Raw genomic sequence first — 22,547 nt, forward strand, 5'->3', positions numbered from 1 at the left:
TAGAAGTTGGGAGCATTTATTGTGAGATTCCACGCGAAAAGGGCCAAATACAAGAACCACATAGAAGAACAACCTGTCCCATAGACTATTTTTAGCTTTGAAATGAGCTGAAATGATATTTAAGGTCCACGAGACTAAAAATAGTCTATGAGACCATTAGTTCCCTGTTTTTTTGCTTTTTGCAATTCAATCCTTTTTTGATTCAAATTGATGATAAGCTGGCCCAACTTTCCAACAATCCCCTCACTTAAAAGGCAATGCCAAGAAACTGATGCTAACATGTTCTCATAACTTTCTCTAATGTTTTTGAATGCATCACATTCCAAAATGAAATGTTTTTCTGATTCCACAGCCCCAGGCGTGCAAAATGTACACACTCGTTCTTCCCAAGCTTCTTTAGGTCTTTTCCACCGTCCTATTTCACACCGAAGTTGATGCTATTTGGTCTTTAATTGAGCAATAAGAACCTTTGCCCTCCATGAAATGCGAGCTCCAATGAACTCTTTTTGTTGTAGATCACACGTAGGGTTGAATTCCTCAATGTAATATTTCTTCTTTCTACCCAACTCTTTTCCCCATACCTTTTTACGAAACTTTTGCATAAAAAAATCCTTTAGCTCTTTGCTATTTGTGGGACAAACATTGAGGTAGATATTCCATTTTTGCATCCATGTGTAGTTTTGTTTTATCTATGTTTTCTTCTTTCACTCATGCCTTCATTGAAGATAACATTAGGCCATCTATATACTCTCATTTGCTCAATTCTTTTTAGATATCTTATGAACCACACTGTAGCAATTGCTTCAATGGGAGTTGCTCCTCTTTCACTCAACATTATCTCATAAGGTACTAAACTTTTTATTTTGAACTTGCTTGTGATCAAGCGTTTTTGGATTTTCTCAATTTGTTTCCATTTTGAGACGGGGGTGCTGCTAGCCCACAATTCACACCCATATAGCATCACTGGACAAACTAGGAGTCCAAAAAGCACTTTAATCGTTTTCCAATCCCATAACTCTGCCTCTCTACATCTGTTTTGAAGAGCATATAATGCTTTCCACCCTCCTAAAATTCTCTTCTTTCCGCAGTCCTCCCAATTGAGTTTGTTGTTAAAATCAATCTCAAGGTACTTGTACTCATTTACTTCTTCAAGAATGTTGTCTTCAAAGAAGAAAGTATGCTGGCCCTGCTTCTTTTTATTAGAGAAAATCATTATTTTGGTCTTGCTAGTATTGACTTGCATGCCCACTGCTCTACAAAAATGCTCAATGGCATATAAGTGCATTTGCAATCCATGGGCTGATTTAGAAATCAATACAATATCATCGGCATATTAAAAAAGCTTTATCACAAACTCCCCCAACCAAACACCATCTCCACCTTGCAGATTTACCCATTTTTCAAATTTATCAATATATAAACCAAAAAGAGTAGGGGATAGAGGACAACATTGCTTGACTCCAATATCACTTTTAAAGCTTTTTGAAATACCTACTGAGGTTTTAATTTTGACTTTCATTTCTTCATAAAGTCTATGGACAACGACTCTATAATGCACAGGTATTTCAAGCACTTCCATTCTATGCCACAATTTATTGATAGACACTGTGTCAAATGCTTTTTTGAAGTCAACAAAGCAGCGAAAACTTCTTCTTTATCGTCCCAAACCTTTTCAACAATATGTCTCAACATGATACCATAATCCAATATAGAATGCTTTGTGAATGTTAAAATAATTTCTTTCTAATTTCTTTGATTGATAAATGAATATCCAGATATAACTATCAACCAATAATTACTGTAGTCACTACTAATTTTAAGAACTGAACTTTTGGCCAAGAGAGATATTTTCCGCGTTCATATTTTGAAGGATACATGTTCAATGCGTATCCCTCTTTTACGCATGTCTTGTGTGGATGCTATGTATGCATCCCTTATCACGATTACGGCTTTCTTTACAGCGTTTTTATAGGTGATAGCAGCCTGGTAAAGCTTCTTGAGATGTCTTCACGACTCAATGCGCGAAAACGAAGCAAGGCTTGCTAATCTGATATCCCAATAATGGGCTACTGCAATGGCTGCCAAGCACTGCATTATTTACAGAGCTCCACATTCTCATTGCCAGAGTGTGGGACGAGGAATTGGGTTTTGAAAAATAGGCTTTCAGCAACATGTGCATTTAGAAAACATGAGTTTAGCAATGGGTTCCTGAAGATATTTCAGCTTAAACAAAGAGGAATACTTCGGAAAAGTTTCAAAGTCAGGGCCAAAGCCAAAGAGCCTGAGATTCTACGCAAGAAAGGGAATTCTCAGTTAAAAAATGTATTGGAGGAAAGACAAACAGCCCCTTCTCTCTCAGACACGACCATGGCAAATGAGAATTCTACAAAGGAACAATCGCAACAAGTGGCCTTTGGAGGATTTCCTATTTTCAAAAAACTTTGGAAGAAAGCTTTGAAATTTCTGTCATCCCTTCCCCTTGCCATTGGAGAACTATTTGTTATCGCTGGACTATTGGCTCTAGGTATGATTTTTTTTTTTTTTTTTGGGTTGAGTTTACAGTAATACTAGCATTATTTCTTTGTTTGAAACTGGGCAATGGATATCTTAATTCCTGCCATGAGAATGCGAAACTTGCTTCATTGCAATGAATTCTCATATTAGAAAAAATTGTCCTCTTTCTTGTGTTGACCAGAAGTATCCATTAAAATGTTAAAGAACCTAAAAGTAACCTTCTTAACATTGTTTTCTTGCAAAGAGAGCTGTGAGACCAAGAAAACTCCTGCACTGAAAACTGTTTGAAGTTGGATGTTGTAGCCATAATTTTTGCACAGTTAAAGCCTTAGACTGTGGAGGTTTGAAGCTTGAGGAATTTGGACTGCATCATTGTATATGAAGAGTGCTACTGTTGCTTACCAAGTTGGCTCTGGAGTCTGAAGTTCTTTTGGTTGAATTTTCAATAATTTTTAGATTTCTGCTGTTTCCAATCCATTATTATGGCATAAAGCCCAAGTACCCAATCACTAGTATCACTACGAGGTTCCATACTAACTCAAGACAAACTAGCATCCAATTGAAAGAATACTTGGAAGAAGAAAGAAAGGAAGAAATTATTTTAACGTTCACGAGGCTAAAGATAGCCTATGGGACAGATTGCTTCTTCATCTGCTTGATGTATTCGGCCCTTTTTCTGTGAAGCTTCAAAATAAATGCTCTCAGCTTCTTGACAAACCCCTCGCTAAATAGATTATCCCAAGAGCTAGCTGCCAGCATATTTGCATAACTTTCCCTGTTGTCTTTGAAAACCTCACATTCTAAAATGAAATGTTTTTCTGTTTCCACTTTTCCGGAAGAACAAAAAATGCATATTCTTTCCTCCCACACTTCCTTTGGCCTTTTCCAATGCCCTGTTTCACAACGGAGTTGATGAGAATTAGTCCTTAACTGAGCAATAAGAATTTTGGCTCTCCAAGAGATATTGGCCTCTATGTATGCTTTTGGTTGATGACTAGGAGTGGGATTAAACACTTCAGTCTTCAATATAGTAATTTGTCTTTCTTCTTAGCTCCTTATTCCAAGTACACTTGTGGAACTTTTCCATAACAAAAGCTTTTATCTCTTTGCTGTTTATGGGACACACTTTCAAACAAATACCCCATTTACTAAACCATTTGTTATTTTGCTGCATCCAAGTTTTTTTCAAAGCTAGGTTCTGGGTTGCATTACAATGCACTTAATCATATAGTGGTAGAGAGTGGGACAATGGGAACATGAGCATGAATATGCCCTTACTACAAGCTTCCAAGTACTGAGTCAGTTGCACGTGTCGTTTGGTGGTATTTATTTGTAGTTGGGAAAAGGGAGCAAATGAAAATATGTGACAAAGTTCCCAACCTAGAGAGGATATCCTTAATAAAACGATATAATGAAGTTGAAAAGCTGAAAACAACTCACACCCACTACTTTTGAACTCATGAACGAATACCAATATCTACCAAGGACTCAACCTCATAGTAGTACTAGTCAATGCTGTGGTCTTCCCCACGTTATCATCTATGGGATGTTAGATGTTGATCGAGCAATGATGCATCAATTGGATGGTTTTTCAATGCAAATGTCATGACATTTAATGCCTGTAGGTCACCTTGGATGAAGATGGTAAATATATTGGTCAACAATGCACTCGAAGGATACACGACCCCCTTAATAATGAAAAAAATGAGGAGATCCCTTTTGGTCGATAACCAAAAAGGCTCACACTGAAGTAAGACTTCACGACATTAGAGAGAGTGGGGGGATTTTGGGGTGTTCATTGTTTTAGATGGTTAGACAGATGTCCATCATGAACCTCTTATTAACGAATTGGTTTCTAGTCCATGAAGGGTCATGTTTTGGAAAGGTCCCAAGGATGGTTCATATTTGTTGGGCTTCTTCAAAGAGGTATATGAAGAGGTTGATTTAGATAATTTTGTTCAATTGCAGTAGATAGTGCAACCAGTGACATACTTGCAAGGGAAATGATTGAGGATGACTACTTGAATATATTTTGGACTCTTTGTGTTGTTCATTACTTGAACCTCATATTGGAAGATTTTAATCACATTGCATGGTTTCTAAAGAGAAGATAATTTAATTAGTCCAACAAATGACCACAAAAGTAGCCAGTGGAACCAAAAGTGTAATTAAATTAACCCCAAAACTTCAAAGTATTCACATAAATTTAGTGAAAAACCCATAAACGCAAGAGGAAAGAGAGATAAACCCTAAGAAAGATCTCTTTGATAATAAAAAATAGAGAATTATGTTCACTTGCATCTTCAAGAATGCTTCCAAGATAATATTTTTTGACAAAGTATGACATAACCTTTTACTTAGTATATATCTATCCATAGAGAATATTAACTACCTATGGGCCTACTTATAATGAGAGCCTACTAACTAGTTTGGGCCTTATAAATAAAGAGGACCCTTTCTATAATTAGTGACACTTAACTAACTATTTAATGAGATTTATATAATGAAGGTGATTTCATACATTAATACTTAAATTCAAAAAGAGTGAAGGGATCTCTACTTGAATGGTTCATGAGGCACAATACTTGCTAAGGTTTTGCAAATGGGTTAGCAAGCTAAGTGGGCTTGATTGTGGGGAAAACTCCACAGTTAAGCGCGCTTGAGCCAGAGGCGATCTGAGATGGGTGACCTCCTAGGAAGTCTTGGTTACCGGGTGCAAGCCCTAGAAGTGATGATTGACACTATGTGATTCATGTCACTAGTTCCAATCCCACTTCTCATCCCTGTGAGCATCACCCGATGCAATGAGTGCTAAGTGAACTATTCAAAAATCATGAGAAATTAGTTAGTTACAACTACCTCTCATGGAAATGGTCATACGTGAATGACTTAACGCATTTGAATCCCAAAAATTATATCTAACATAATGCACTGCGTAAACCCCCTAATACTTAAATTAATAAAGTATCTAAATACGAAGGTTAGAGTGGGACCCTAACATGCTCTCCTCCAATAGTAGCATTGTTCCCAAGGCTAAAGGTAAGGAAATTGTTGTAGAATTATTTTGGGTTTCCATGTGGCATCTTTTGGATGATATCTTTCCATTGGATCAATCAATACTGCATGATTGTGCATCGATGCAACTAATGCTCTCTTATATCCAATATTGCTCTTGTTTGGTGCCAAATGGAACCTTTTTCATCAAGTTCCAATAGGTTGGTATGTACTTTGCAATTTGATCCCATAAGTTTCTTCAATCAAGACACATGAAAGATTCTATGAATCTTGGAATGGGTTGGGAGATCTAGCTTGTACGTGACCTGACCAATGCATTGTAAGATTTGATATGGACCATAGAACTTATGATCTAGCTTTTGGGGAACTTTATCTTTTAGTGATGTCTATTTATAAGATTGTAAGTGAAGGAACACTTGACCCCCTTTGGAAAAGAATGTTCATATCTATGCCAAACAACTTGTTGCATTTGATTTTGTGCCATAACCAAGTTATCTTTGAGGATACAGATGACTTCTTTGGTGTTAAATGTTTTATCTACCACATGAACCTTGGATGTGTTGGAAATAATACTGGGGGGGTTGAATCAGTATTATCAAATTAGTAACTTTTCATTTCCATATTCAAATTCATATACGCTACTTCAGTTAAGGGAACCTGCGTGTATACGCGACTGTGTTTAATGCAACTAGCGTATATTCAGTAAACTTATGATTCAGTTAATTCATCATATCAGTACTTCATTAACCATATAAACAGTAACCAGGTGCAGTAAAAACAGAACAGATCATCACACATAAGACACACACATGAACACCATGATATAAGGTGGAAACCCAATGTGGGTGAAAACCACCTGCTGCAATCGTCTCTATCTTCCTTTTAATAAGAAACTTCTTTTTACAATATTTTGTACTGGTGCAGTCTTATACCAGTACGCAGGCTTCTACCTGCAGAAGGCTACAACCTTCTCTCGTTCTCCAGCTTCTCCTGGAAGGGAGCTACAACCCCCTAGCTCTTGTACTAGCTGATGTACTAGTACGTAGGTGCTGACCTACAGAAGGCTACAACCTTCTCTTTTCTTCCAGGGACCACGTTTCATAAATTTTCAGACTGGATCCATCAATACAAAATCAATCACCACTGCAATACGACCATCAACTATATCTGCATCATCAATCTCTGAATCACCCAACTACTGAATCACTGAAACCCACAGTCACCAGAACACATAGCAGAACCCGGAACCCTGCAACAATCACTAGAACCAACAGCCACCTCAAATATCAAATCTCATAATGTATACGCTACTTGGCTGTGTCGAACCAGCATGTATACGCTCTTTCACCAAAGGGAACCAGCGTACAGATCTAAAAATAATTACTTATACCTTCGCTGCAATTTTCTACTTCAGATATACCCAGATCATCAGATATAAAGGATAAGACATGCGTCAGTATTCAGATCTGAACTATTCATGATCATACCATATAATGATAATGCATTTTAGTCTTCATGATCCCGGTCCATCAACCTTCATTCACCACATAGGTGCATCCTTGGTTCAGATCAAGCAAAGCATCACAAACCCATAACCAACATACTAGAATTCACACTTCATTAGATATTCATTGCTTGCACACTTGCTCTTTGGCCTAATGATCTTCTTCTCCTTATATAGGTTTAGGCCTCTCTTAATACCATGGTCCAAAACCACGTAGGACCAATACCTTGGACCCAATACCTGGGGTCAATACCTCGGACCAATACCAAAATATGATGGACCAAATACTACGGACCAAAACCTAGTTTTCCAACATGTACGCGCCTTTCCTCCTGTGAAAGTGCATGTGTACGTTGTACGCGACTTTTGGTCTGCGAGCCCGCGTGTACACGCAGCTTGGTCTATAGTGAACCTGCATATATCTTACTTTCTTCATTCTTGCTGTTTACCTACCCTACTATGATCTTCCATCTGAGAGAGTTGCCATCAAGGACAACATTTGTGTCATACCTGTATCATAATGCCAACAGGATGTGCCTTGTACATAGGATTTCATCGATAAGGGATTTGGCCATAAATAGCTTCATATGGTGTCATTTTGGTATCTCCATGATCAATGGTATTGTACCACCATTTGGCAAGGGGAAGCCATTGTGCCCATTAGTGTGGCTCTTCAGAAGCAAAGCATCTCAAATAGGTTTCTAAGCACTTATTGACCACTTCTGTTTGATCATCACTTTGAGGATGATATGTAATGCTCATATTTGGTTGTGTACCTTGAAGTCTTGCCAAACTTTGCTAGTGAATGTGGAGTCGCAATCCAAGACAATGGAAGAGGGCATACCATGTAGCTTAAAGATCTGATCTGTGAAGGCCTAGGCAACTGAAAAAGGAGTGAAAGGATGAGCTAGGGCAAAAAATGAGCAGCTTTTGAAAGACTATCAATCAGTACCATGATGACTAATTTGTTTCCTGCTATTTGGATTCCCAATAAAATCCATTGAAATGTTTGTCCAAATCTACGTTGGGATTTGTAAAGGTAGCAATTCCCTAGGTATCTTCATTGTTTCTTTGAAAAGTATCATTGGATGCTACGAAATCTTCGATATATGTTTTTATGCCTTCCCAAAAGAATGAACGTTTAGTTATTTCATAGGTTTTATGAAAAGTAGAGTGACATGTTACCAAAGACGAATGTAACTCCTTTAGGACTCATATTTTTAGGATCAAATGTTTTGCTAGAACAATTGGCCTTTCGTAGCGTAATGTATCTTGTTTCCATGTATAACTTTTAGATGGGTTGGGATCTCTTTGAAGTTGTTGGATGTGTTACCCACCAAAATGGGTAACCCTACAGGAGAAAAACTTTTCTCCTCTTTGTGATAGCCAGTTGGTTAGCCATGCAGCCAACAACCCCTGATAGCCACCACTAGTTGATGATATGCCATATATCTCTGCCACTTGCATCAACCATTTGCTTATCATCCATTCGACATGAGCACATGGACGAAGGTGGGCCTCCTCTCAAAAGGTATTTTGATAATTTTGCAATTGGGTGCTTATGCTTGTTTGTCTCTGGGCATTTGGTATGGATTATGGGGTGATTTATAAGAAGGATGGGCTTTGACCGTGATCTTGTTCTCTCACCTAAAATGGGTGGTTAATCTTCATTCCTAGTTCAATGGGACCTCCCCTAATGGCCCAATGGGTATAGGAGGGGCACTACTTGGGAAGCCCTGATTGAGAGAGCGTAATTCCATCTATCCCTATGCCATACCTAACACTTTCCATCATATGTTACAATCCCTTATCTCATCTCCATTCTTCGGGTTCAACTGACCATTGGATCTTTGGGATTTGACACCCATATGTCCACATGCTTGCGTAGTGCCTAAAACTTTGCCCTAGGAATTTGACGTAGCTAAAAAAACAGAAATAGCATATCATTGCCACAACAAAATCAAAAGAAAAAATATCAAAATGCAAGAGATGGCTAGGGACGTACAAATTAGCACATGGGAAAAAGCCTAGCATGAGCTCTACCTCACTCATTATGGCCATCACCTGGTTCTTGAGCAGATGTTGCTCCATTACATCAAAAGAAGGAACCCTTCAATGTCCCAACCTTGATAAGCAATGAAATGACTCATCACTAAGGGGTAATACAACTGCAACATCATTTAAAGAAAGCTCTAACCCTTGAGCTATGAGTAGTAATACAAAGAAAAATCAAGAAAAACTAAAAGGCGCACAAGAGGGGTGGAAAAATAATGGCCAAGTTGGTAACTCATGCATCCATGAATGATCCAGGTGGATGTTGGTGGCCACCCACCTATCCCATTTGGACCCCCGCAACTGTCTCTTTCAGTTTTTCAATTTCCTTAATTATAGCGCAGTTTACTATTTTTAGCAGTTTTTCGGGTCCTAAACTTCCGGAGCCGTTTCGAGGCCCTAAACGACGTTTATTGGGAAATCTACCTCGGAGAGATCTTTCCAACGGGCTATCATGCGTGTCAAACGGAGATCGTATGCCAAAGTTACGACCCCGGGAAGTTGATGTACCAATTTACCCAAACGGGGCCCATAGTTTGGCGTTTCATCTTCTAGGGTTAGGTTTTGGAATGTTAAGGGTTTTCCATTGTTTCTCAATAATAAATAGGCCTTCGAGCCTCATTGTAAACACAATTCGAAACAGTTCAGAGGCATGTAGCCGACACATCTCTTCTCAGAGATAAGCTACCATCGCCCTAGCTGGGTTATTTCTATTTGTAAGCATATTTCAGTATTCTCCATTAATGAAATGAAGTATTATTTCCGCTGCATCTCTGTTTTTATGGTTATCGCATCTCTGTATTTATGGTTATCTCTGTAATCTATTGCGTTCTTGCTTAAATCCGGATCAGTGGTATCAGAGCGGTCTGCTTTTTCTCTGTTTTTCTTTGCATGTCCCCAACGAGGTCGGGATATAAGGAGTTAGGGCTTGAATTGGTCGAACCTTTGCAAGACCAGCCTCGCAAATCTCGACGACCTCCCATGGCGGATGAGAAGAAAGACGAGGGGGCAGGAGATCCTATCAGAATCTTGCTCGAAGAAGCCCTCGAGCGGCAAAGGAACGCGATGATGGATAGCTTTGCGCAGATCCTTCAGCGGCTACCCAGAGGCGACGCATCGGCTTCCAACAGCTACTCTGGAAACGCCACACCGTTTAAGGTACAAGTTAATTTTGAAATCCCCATCTTCGAGGGTCAAATAGACGCAGATGCCGTAGATAAATGGTTAAATCTGCTAGATGGGTATTTTTCTGTTCATGAATTTTCAAGTCGGGAAAAGATTGTTTTCGCTCTTCTCAAAGCAGCCCCCCACGTCAAGGACTGGTGGGAAACATACTGCGAGCAGAAGGATGAAAGTACAGGTTCACTGTTTTCAGCCGCCCCCACTTGGAATGACTTCCGGGATGCCATCAAGGAGCAGTACTACCCTGTCAAAAGCTATGAGGACAAATACATCAAATGGGCCACACTGCGGCAGGGACGAGACCAAGATGTACCAGAGAAATATTTTTCATACCCTTCGCACACAGTTGGGTATCAAAGATTCTGAGCTGCATCTGGTACTCAAATACTGCGGCTGCCTACACAGATACATCCAGGAAGAGATGGAGTTCTTGAACATCTCCTCACTCGGCACAGCATACCGATACGCTGTCAAAATCGAGCAAAAGTTCAAATAGAAGAAGCGAGACTTTGGATCTGCAAATCCGAAGCCCAAAGGACAAAGCCAAGGCGGGGTGACCCAAGACAACCCCTCTAAGCTGCAAGAAAAGAACAACACCACGAAGCCGAAGAAGGACACAGGAAAGTGGTGTGAGTTCCACAAGAGTCCCACTCATAACACAAGTGAGTGTTGGACCAAGCAGTTGTTGGTGGCCGAGTTGAAGGCTTCCAAATCAGATGCATGTTCTGACTCTGAGCCGGAACCCGACAAGGGGGATGGCAAAGGGAAGCAAATCATTGATGCGGATCCTAGTGCCACTGTTGCCACTGCCAAGATCCAGAAGAATGAGCCCGAAGAGCCAGAGGAGGGGGAACGTCTTTTCCACTCACAGATGTGGGTGAAGGGTTCACCGCTGCAATTCATTGTCGATAGTGGCAGCGAAAAGAACCTCGTTTCAACAGAGGTCGTGAAGCGGTTGGGCCTACCAACTACGCCACACCCACAACCGTACAGTATCGGGTGGCTTCACGAAGGACGAGATCTCAAATTTCACCAGCAGTGCCGCCTTCCCTACAGCATCAAGCCCTTCACAGATGAGGTATTGTGTGATGTTACACCTCTGGATGTTTGTGATGTACTATTAGGCTAGCCATACTTGTGGAGGCGACATGCTGTGTATGAGTCAAGGCCTCGCGCTATCATTATTTCTTTGGATAATTCATTATACAGGATACCAGAGGTAGCTCCACCTACCACCACCTCTTTGATCATTGCTAAGAAAGGCAGCAAGCTCATCTCACAGACTAGGAAATTTATTTTCTGTCTGGTTCGCTCCCAAAGTAAGGGGAAGATCGTTGCTACATCCATGACCCCCGCAAAGGGTTCCTCCACGCAGCAGCAACAACATAGGGATACAGTCATGACAGAACACAGGAACAACTTCTCCTTACCCAGAGGGGTACCACACAAGTTTCAGGTGGGCGAAAAAGTTTGGTTACATCTGCAGAGAGAACGCCTTACTAGAACCCATCAGAAACTCAGACCGCTTCGACATGGTCCTTACACCAGTAACAAGGCTGTGGGCAACAATGCTTTGAAGCACAACATTCCTCCATTCCTTCGCTTGCACTGATTGTTCAATGTGGACCATCGCCGACCATGCTTCCCACCATTTCTGGACACATCAGAGATTGCAGAACAGCTCACTGGAGACCCAGCTCAGCAGAAGCTTCCTCATCTCAAGGAGGAACTCAACGCAATGGGGACCATTGCTTCCTAAGGGGGGAGGAATGATCCAGGTGGATGTTGGTGGCCACCCACCTATCCCATTTGGACCCCCACAACTGTCTCTTTCAGTTTTTTCAGTTTCCTTAATTATAGCGCAGTTTACTATTTTTAGCAGTTTTTCGGGTCCTAAACTTCCGGAGCCGTTTTGAGGCCCTAAACGACGTTTTTTGGGAAATCTACCTCCCGCGATTTTTTTGGTAAAAAATCGTCTTTTCCGTCGTAGTCCTCGGAGAGATCTTTCCAACGGGCTATCATGCGCGTCAAACGGAGATCGTATGCCAAAGTTACGACCCCGAGAAGTTGATGTACCAATTTACCCAAACAGGGCCCATAGTTTGGCGTTTCATCTTCTAGGGTTAGGTTTTGGAATGTTAAGGGTTTTCCATTGTTTCTCAATAATAAATAGGCCTTCGAGCCTCATTGTAAACACAGTTCGAAACAGTTCAGAGGCATGTAGCCGACACATCTCTTCTCAGAGATAAGCTACCATCACCCTAGCTGGGTTATTTCTATTTGTAAGCATATTTCAGTATTCTCCATTAATGAAATGAAGTATTATTTCCGCCGCATCTCTGTTTTTATGGTTATCGCATCTCTGTATTTATGGTTATCTCTGTAATCTATTGCGTTCCTGCTTAAATCCGGATCAATCACCTGGTTCTTGAGCAGATGTTGCTCCATTACATCAAAAGAAGGAACCCTTCAATGTCCCAACCTTGATAAGCAATGAAATGACTCATCACTAAGGGGTAATACAACTGCAACATCATTTAAAGAAAGCTCTAACCCTTGAGTTATGAGTAGTAATACAAAGAAAAATCAAGAAAAACTAAAAGGCGCACAAGAGGGGTGGAAAAATAATGGCCAAGTTGGTAATTCATGCATCCACGAATGCTCCCTTCTCACATCTATACACTAAGGATGTGGATACCCCCATCAGCCATTCCCTTTGACTATGGCACTTGGCCATGAAGTCTTATCCCCTCCGTTACCATCATTATTATTCATTGACACCTATCAATTGAAGGGTGGACTGAGGAAATGTTACTTCCCTTAGGGGATGGAAACACTTAATAGGGTTCTCCTTTAGCCACTCCTACCCAGGGAGAAAACACCATTGCGAGTTCAAGGCCCTAATTTTGGTAAGGGATCCTTATATGAATTATTAAATAGCCCATGACACTCAAGCTTTGTTCACTTAGATGCAATAATGATTTTGGTCCCTAATGATTGGTTGCTTTCACAAGAATTTGTGTTGTGATTGTCAAGTGGTTTAGTAACCCATGTACTGGGCACCTTTCCATAGGTACCTAGGTCGTTAGAGAAACATATTGGCACAAATAGGTGAAGCATTGAGACTTTTGGGCCTCCTATTAGCAACAACATTTGACACATGTACCAAGGTACCTTTTGCACCAAGGATGTTGTACTACTTTGCATTGGATTTGATGATTCTTTAGGATGACACACTTGAAACCAACATGCCCCTAGGTCGGCCTTAGCACCAATTGATAGATGAACGTTGATTCAGGACCTAGATGAGGATGGTGTCACCTTCCGAGACTATGGGAGGCTAGTTGCACTTGGAAAGCCCTCAACGGTGGAGCAAAGATGAACACTTTGAGCAATTGGAGAACCATAAAGACCACTTTATGGTGCTCTTGCCGGATCTTATGACCACAGGGAGCCTTTGAGATGGATTTGAGGGCTAACCCTCAAATCTTGATTTTTACATGCTTCTACATCACATTTGGCACCTTATAGCACTTGGACATGGCATTGGAGGCTATTTCATGCATGACATCAACCCTAGAAGTCTAGTGGCTCACACATGTGTGTTTATTGGAGCATTTATGATTGAAGCTAGTGGGTTGGTTTGTAACCCAAGAATATGTTGTCATAAAACTTGTTTTTAGGGGCTTATTAGGCTAATTAGATGTCATCCTCCTCATATAAATAGAGGAGAGGATCATTCATTCTATTCATCATCACTTGTGACTAATTCGGCCCTCTTAGGAGATTTCAACCTCTTTGTATCTTGGAGAAGATGTGATCTATGGAGTACTTTGTCTATTGGAGCTACTTTCTTATCATTGGAGAAGTTATCTTGGATCAATATTGGATTATACATGCATTTCATCTTGTAAGTGTACCTTGTTATTGATGAATTTTTGATCTTATGTCTAATGTATGGAATGTATTGGTTATCTAGGGTTTTTCTATTGCACCATTGATTATTGAAGATTAATTGTATAGAATCTAGATATCCTCATTGTATGCATTACTCATATATTTAATGTGAATGATAATCCCCTTGGTGAACTCTTGTTGTAGCTCTCCCAAGTGTCTTTGATCCCTCACAAAGATAATAGCTAGGGTTTTGTGTTAGGGCATCAAAACATCCTTACTCTTGCAAGAATTAACTAATCTATAACATCCATAGACTCCATTAACCCAAGGACTAAGCACTGGCCTTGTCAAATTGGTGATCAAACCTCGTCTCATCCTTAAATTGAGTTTCACACTCTTTTCTGTCTCTTAATTCGCCCTTCTTAATAATAAGCGACCTAACTATGGCTTGGAACGAATTTGCTTGGAAGAGAAAGTTTCGGTGGTGGAAGGATTCAACGTCAAGGTAACACTTGGTTTCCTCAAAATCAGCCTTCTTTGGTGGCTAATCTTTCCCTTTCGAGCTTTGATTCTCTTGCCCTAGGTAATTTTCCCTAGGAGAAACCCTAGGTTGGCTAAGCTTCAACTTGAGGACTTTTTGAAGGTTTCATATGCCATTTTCTTGCTAATACTCATTGTTGGAAACCTTTTCCTTGGCACATTGACCTTAGGATATTCCATTTTGCATGCTATTACTCAAGCCCTAGGTCTAGCGTGCCCTAATTAGGCTTTTCTAGAGGATGTGAATTACCTCATTTTCATTGATTGGGCCTTGTACCTAAGTAGAGCCATCCTTTAGGAGCCTATTGTGTCACCTTGAACCCTTAAAGCCTAGAAGATATCTCATAGGTGACCTATATACCGAGAAGCTTCCCATTGGTGAAAGTCCATAAACAATAGGGATTAGTGGTTGTGGTGACAGTGGGCCATACCTCATTGTTGTAACTTAGTCTAGTGCTTACCTTGTAGAGCACCCTTCTACAAGACCTGCTAGATATTGTGACGACAAGATGAGTTGCCTTAAAGTATTGTTTGTTAGTCATTCCCTATGGAATTCCTTAAGATATCATGGGGCTGGCAATGATAAGGAAAGGAATGATCCATCCTCCTCAAATTGTCTACATAAAGTAACAACCATAACATTCTCTTTACCCTTTTCATATATGATCTTATAATCATGCTTCAACATCTTGGTGACCCATTTATGTTGCTTTGGTGAAAACAATTGTTGTTTGAGAAATTACCTTATACTATGATAGTGAGTCTTTATCTACAAACACCTCCCTATGAGATACGGTCACCAAGCCTCCATTGCATGAAGGAAAACCTTCATTTCCTTCTCAAATGTGGACTTTCCCAAATTTTGGTCACACAATTGCTCATTGGTGAATGCCAAGGGGCGTCCTTGCATCAATACTGCTCCTATACCTCTACTTGAGGTATCACATTCTAAGACAAAAGGCTTATTAAAGTCATGCACTACTAATACTAGAGTAGTGCACATGGCTTTTTTTAAAGTAGTGAATTCCTGTGCTGCTTCCTTACTCCAGACAAAGGCATTCCTTTTAAGGAGTGATGTTAGAGGAGCTATAATTTTATCATAATTTTTCACAAATTTCATGTAGTAGCTTGTACGTCTCAGGAATCCCCTCAAGCTCTTTAGTGTTTTGGGATGGGGCCAATTTTACACAACTGCTACATTCTTAGGATCAACTCATACTCCTTCTCACCTTACAATGTGGTCCAAATATTTAAACTGAGGAGCCTCAAAAGCACATTTGGAGAACTTCAACAATAACTGGTTGTCACTCAAGAGTTGTAAGGACTTATAAACAAGTTCTATCTATGATTTCCGCGCTTTGCTATAGATCAAGATATCATTGAAGAAAACTAGCAAAAACTTGCATAAGAAGGGTTTGAAAATCTTGTTTGTGAGGCTCTGGAAGGTGGATGGATCATTGCAAAGTTTGAAAGGCATTACTAGAAATTCATAATGACCTTCGTGTGTTTTGAAGGTTGTCTTAAGAACCTTTGTATCATTCATACTAATTTGGTGGTATCTTGAACATAGATCAAGCTTAGTGAAAAGTTTTCTCCATGAAGTTCATCCAGGAGATCGTCAATAATTGAGATGGGATTATCATGGGAAATTTGTCCTTGATTGTCAAAGCCCTAAAATTTGGACACATGGACCAAGTGCCTTCCTTCTTTAACATCATGACTACTGATGATGAGTAAGGGTTTGTGTTGGGCCATATGACCCCTACCTCCAACAATTCTTGAATGATCTATTCTATTTCATTCTTTTGTGCAAAAGGGCATAAATAAGGATGTACTTTTGGTGGTTGACTTCTTGGAATTAGGGGAATCCCATGGTCATTCTCTACCCGAGAAGGGGATAAACCCTTAGCGTCCAAAGACCTAATGATGTTTGTCAAGGACCAATTGCAAATTTGGGTGGATTTCTTGTGTCGGATTTTCCATAACCTATATGGCATCAAATTGGGAAATAATGCCAAAGTGGCCTTCCTTTGATAATTTCTTCATACAATGGGAGTTGACTATTTCGAGGGAGCTTTCTTGAAGCCATCGAAGGGTGTGTACATGTCCCTCTTTAGTGAAACTCATATAAAGTTCTTTGAAATCCATTATGATTGGCCCCAATGTGTGTAGCCAATTTGCCCCCAATGCTATATCACAACCACCCATATTGATGGCAAATAAATGCATTTTGATTGATAGTCTCCCTTATGAAGGTTGACATTTTCACTTCTACCCCCACATTTTATCATATTTCCATTGGCGATCATGATTTGAAAGTTGTGCTCAGGGTGTACAAAACATTGGTTTTCTTTTGCCACTATCTTGTGAATGAAATTGTGATTATTTCCATTGTCATTTAGGACTACAACTTTATGGTGCTTGATGTAACCTGCGAGTTTCAATGTTTGTTGAGTTGAAATGCTTGATAATGCATGTTGGGAGATTAGGGGTTCTTCGTGAGGAAATAGAAGTTCCATATTTGCTTGGGTCTAATTGTTGGTGTCTTCAACTTGTAACTCTAGTGTCTTTTTGGTAGTTATGTCTTCAGTGAGGACCTGCATGGCCATATAAATTTGGATCAATTTTCAGTCTTAGCACCTACGACTTGGAGCATAATTTTTATCACAATTATAGCAAAGTCCACATCTTTGGCAGTTTGCCATTTAAATTGGAGAAAACCTTTGTACTTCGAAGGGACGAGTTGGGGTTGTGCTTGGGGAAGATGAGTGCAGGGAATGAATGATGTTTTATTTATTTATTTGCGCATTGAGCACCATCTTGGCTTCTATTTCCCTCTAGCCATGTAGAAGGCATTGCATTTTGACTTGTGCTAGAATCTCTTCCTTGACGCCCCTAATGAAACATATTTTTATAGAAAGAATTTGTTAAGTTCTTTGTATGGATAACTAATTGCTCAAAGTCTATCCTAAAGTCGATGATTGAGCTTTTTTGGTGTAACTTGCTAAGTTGTCCCAAATAGTGATTATCCCTCTCAAAATGTGCATGGATATATTTAACAAATTGACTGTAAGTGATGTAGCCCAAATAGGATTTTATATGTCATTCCCATCATTTCCATCATTCTAGATCTAAATACAGGACCCCCACCCTGAGTTTCATCATGTCCTTAGTAATGCCCTGAAGGGCGAAGTAATGTTCCATTTGGGCAATTGATTCTGGCAGGTCAGAACCATCAAACTTATTCAAGTCCACCTTAGGAGAATGGTGCCATATGTTATTATGCGTTGGTCTATTGCTATACAAACCTAAAGAGGGTTGTGGGTGGGTGGGTGCATATCCTTGAGTTAGAAGTTTCTTCTAAGTGTGGCTCAATGTGTTGTGGAGTGCAATGTTCTTCTTTTGGTATACCTTGAGCTAACATGCCTTAGATCATATTTCCGTAAATATAGCGCGAAAAGCTCTGAAATTTGGACCCAAGGTTCAATGAAATTTCGTCTCAAATGGGTTTTTTTTTTTAGTTTCTGAAACGTTGCAGAAAAAAGTTATGGCGAAAATGCCACGATGACCTATTTGGAGCAGCGAAACAATAGAATCCAAAGCTCTGATACCAAATGTTATGAAACCAATTCACAAAAAGATAGAAAAGATAGATCAACGCCTTAGAATTCAGCCTCTTCGAGGGGGAAACCTCCTTTACATTACATAAATGAACAATTCTTGGATGATACAAATGACAAGACCTCCTTTCTATATATAGGAGTCTAAGGAGTCATAATATAATCAGAGCCGACATAACAATAATAATGTAAGGGCACAATAATAACAATAGTGGGCTTCTATGGGGCACAATGGTAACAATATGGGGACTACATGGGTACAACAATATAATAAGGAGGTTGTACTAATAACAATAAGGGGTTACACTAGTAGTATGGGGGCCTAATAGTTTTATTATTAATAATGAAACATTTATGATAATCTACAAGGAATATGCCACCTTGTATATTATTCGATGTGCAAAGACTGTATAGGCTTCCATCTTTATTATTTGTAGCAGCTCTAAAAGTGCACTGATCACTTATAGAGATGGTGGTTTTCCTTTAGTGCCATAGGTGGAAGGGATCATACCTTGGTGCTAGTAAACCATTTGAGAACCTTAGATGTATGATATAGTGACCATTGTTCGTATTGTGGATGCCCTTTACATGTTTGATTGTTATAAACTATTCTTAGGGGATGTACATGAAGGCATTCTTCAGATGATGGAGAGGCTTCCTTAAATTATGTTTGATGAACATTCTAGGATTGATAATGCAACTACGGATTAGTGTGGGACCTTAGTATCCCAAGATGGAGGATCTTCACAACCCTTTCATATAGTTCTATTTGTGCTCAATCCCAAAGGATTTTATAAAAATTGGAAAGAAGATGAAGAGGTTATGGACACTTGGAGCATATTTGCTAGTGTTTGTGATGATCATATTAACACAAGTTGAGTTGGGGAATATTTTCATTTGGAGGTTACTTTGCAAATCAAGACCATGCATTTAGCAAGACAAGACTCGAGCCCATAGAATTTTGGGGGCAGTATGGGGCTAATACTCCCTTGCTTTGTTGCCAAGCTCTTCATCCACTTTCATATGTAATTCCAAAGGAATGTTGAATGTTTTATTTTAAAGTTCAAAGTTGGATGTACATTTTTTTCAAGTTTATAATATTGAAATTTAATTACATGATTTCCATTTTGCTTCACCTATGACTAGTTTATCAATATGCAAGAGAAAACATAGTGAGTATTCCTTCATTAATTTTGTGAAGAGGAATTGCCTAACTTCTCAAAAGGCTTAAGAATCTAAGATTCAGTGTATGCTCACTCAAATCTTTACCTTTTATCTTGACAACAAGGAGACTACCTTGTTGGAACCACTAGGATGTTGGGTTATGGAAGTTCGTAAGATGATGGCAAGGATGAGCTAACTTTGGAGGTGTGGCAAGTGAATGTGGTAGTGTCTTTGGCATTTACACTCTAATGAATCAACACATGAGATGGATGGATATGAGTCTATTTGTGGGCTTGTAGAATTATGAACTAAACAATGGATTGTTTGAAATTTGCATTGTTGCAATCTTGAGGATTGTGTAGCGTTTGATATGAATATGATATACCTATGTATTTGTAGGAATTTGATTGATTTACAAATTTTCGCTTAATACCATAAATAATATTGTGCATATTTGAAACTTACATTTTATAATTAATCTTGTATATGTATTTTTTTATTTGTTTGTTAGGTAATGTGAGTCTTGAGATGACTGGGACGCCTAACTTGCAACTTGAGTAACCTTGACCCAAGTGCATCTAAGCTGTCAAAAATCACCTAGGGATCGCACCCGACAGGCCACACTAGCCCTTAGCATGACTGGGATTTTAGCCATAGAGTTTTGAACCAGTGACCTTTTCACCAAAAGGCATCTTAACAAAATTGGTAGATTTCCTTAAAACATAGTAACTAATTTATGATTTACCAAGCGTGCAGTTAGAAAACAACTACACTGTTGTTTTGAAACTTAAACCACAAATACAACTGAGTTTTCTAACCATAGCATGCACAATGAAAGTAAATAGAACTAAAGACAAACACATGCAACACATGAAACACTGGATATACCCAGGAAAACCCACCTCCGAGGAAAACCTACAAATTGTGTGTTTTTCTATTAGCTCTAGAAAAATAATCTTAAGAAATTATTACAGCAAGGGAGTACTTCCCTTTTATAGTAAAAGCCCTTTGAACAATTCCCAGGCAAAAACAATTCACCCACTACGCACTTCTACTGTTGTACGGTTGCACAATACAACCTCCTTGTGCACTTGTTGTTGGGTTGTGTATATTCTTTCCACGACTAACCTACGTAGTTAACTGGGGGGTTAGAGGGGGGGTAGAGCCCCCCCTTTGTTGCGCCGATTGCGCAACGGGGGGGTCACAAGGGGGGCAGCAGCCACCCTTGTCCGGGGCAGCGCCTCGGGAAATTTTTTTTTGGACCCTATATTAGGTTGGGCGGACCTACCTATGGTTTTTGGTCCATGGTTTTGAACGCGATGGTTTTCGGTCCATGGTATTGGATGCTTCAACATGTATAAATATGTATTGTAACATTGAAAGGAATATATGAAAAATCAAGCTGGTAGTCCCGGTTTTGGGATCCAGGGGAAAATCTCTGTGTATATGTGTTTCATGTGTTATGCTCTCGCATTGTTTATTTTCTGTGTTTTAGAATTCGTATGCAGGTAATTTCTGTATGGGGTTCAAACCTACACTTGTGCCACTTTACAATTGTGCAATATGACCTTTCTCTACACACTTGTGCTGTTGTATGACTGTGCTATAGTTGGGCTAAGATAGAGTTGTTCAACCCTCTCTTTCTCTCCCTCTTGGTCGCTAATATTGCTCGCTAATTGTTGAAACCCTAACATCCTCTTGTTAAGCTAACACACACACTCTATGCCAATCGAACTAGCCACTTTTGCGCCCTATTTCCTCTTATAAGTCGAATTGGGCTCACCATCCCTTTAACAACTGAGATTAAATGCTGATAAAGGGTTGAGATCTAATTGCATGTTGACTTTAGGCCTTTTAATTTTTCTTAAGTCCAACATTAGCAAACAGTTAATTAAATTAATAATCTGCTAAGTGGGTATTTGGTGGGTCCCCCTACAAGCCTTGGCACATAGGCAAGCAGAACCCTTGCTTCTACTCCAATCAACACTCCCTCTTAGAGAAGAAGGTGTTTTGCACTACACCTAACCTATCTCAGAGGTAAACACATTTTCCCCTTGGCAAAGCCTTGGTCAAAATGTCTGCTGTTTGCTCCTCTATTAGCATGTACTTAAGTCTAACTGTACCTTTCTGAACAATGTCCCTAATGTGATGATAACGTATCCCAATGTGCTTTGAGTGATCGTAAAACACTAGATTCTCAGAGAGATTGATATAGCTTTGATTGTTATGGTGGACCATGGTGGGTTCTAGCTCCTATCCAAACAAGCCCACTAGCAACTTTCTCAACCAGAGAGCTTTTTATATTGCCAGGTTGGCAGCCTTGTACTCGACCTTTGATGAACTCAATGCAACTGATCTCTGCTTCCGGCTAAACCAGGAAACAACAGTTGATCCAACATTGAATGTGTAGCCTAAGGTGCTTTTCCTGTCTGTGGAACTCCTTGCCCAATCTGCATCAGTGAAGCCCTCAAGCCTCACCCCATCAACCTGTTTATACCACAATTCATACTCTATTGCCCCCCTAAGATACCTCAATATGTGCTTGCAACAACCTAATGCACCCTGGTAGGGTCAACCAAGAACTGGCTCAAGGAGTTAACTGCAAAACATATGTCAGGTCGTGTGTTCACCAAATACATTAGTGAGCCAATTAATTGCTAGTAAAGCATGGGGTCTACTCATTCCGATCTAGATGTGTCTACCTTCCTCTAGTTTGTGACTAGAGGCGTGGTCATGGGCCTGCAATCCTGCATGTGGAATCTCCTCATAATCTTTAGGGTGTACTTTCCTTGTTTGAAGAAGATCTTCCCATCTCTCTGTCAAACCTCCAACCCTAGGAAATAGTGCATTAGCCCCATATCCTTCATCTCAAACTCGCTTGCAAGATCTCTCTTGCATTCCTGGATGAGCTTATTTCTCCCTGTCAAAATTAGATCATCCACATACAACACTAGAGTGAGCAACTCACCTTCAACAACAATGTAGTAGAGGTTAGGGTCCGCTTCACTCTTAGTGAAGCCCAATCCCTGAAAGGTAACTGTCAATATGAGCATACCATG

At 39.8% G+C, this 22,547-nt stretch overlaps 1 protein-coding gene across 3 annotated transcripts in view; it reads left to right on the plus strand.

Moving 5' to 3' along the window:
• Window positions 1–1,849: 1,849 nt before the first annotated feature.
• Window positions 1,850–22,547, plus strand: part of LOC149155562 (cytochrome c biogenesis protein CCS1, chloroplastic-like) — a 132,287-nt gene continuing 111,589 nt past the window's right edge. For all 3 annotated transcript variants that reach the window (XM_089445712.1, XM_089445713.1, XM_089445714.1), the window contains exon 1: window positions 1,850–2,524. In XM_089445712.1, the coding sequence (XP_089301838.1) occupies window positions 2,062–2,524 (463 nt within the window). In that variant the 5' untranslated portion in view covers window positions 1,850–2,061. The remainder of the gene's footprint in view (window positions 2,525–22,547) is intronic.

This window comes from Pinus tabuliformis, chromosome 9 (genome assembly GCF_031772625.1).
Source record: "Pinus tabuliformis cultivar Carrire ecotype Pingquan chromosome 9, CPIR1, whole genome shotgun sequence".
NCBI lineage: Eukaryota > Viridiplantae > Streptophyta > Pinopsida > Pinales > Pinaceae > Pinus > Pinus tabuliformis.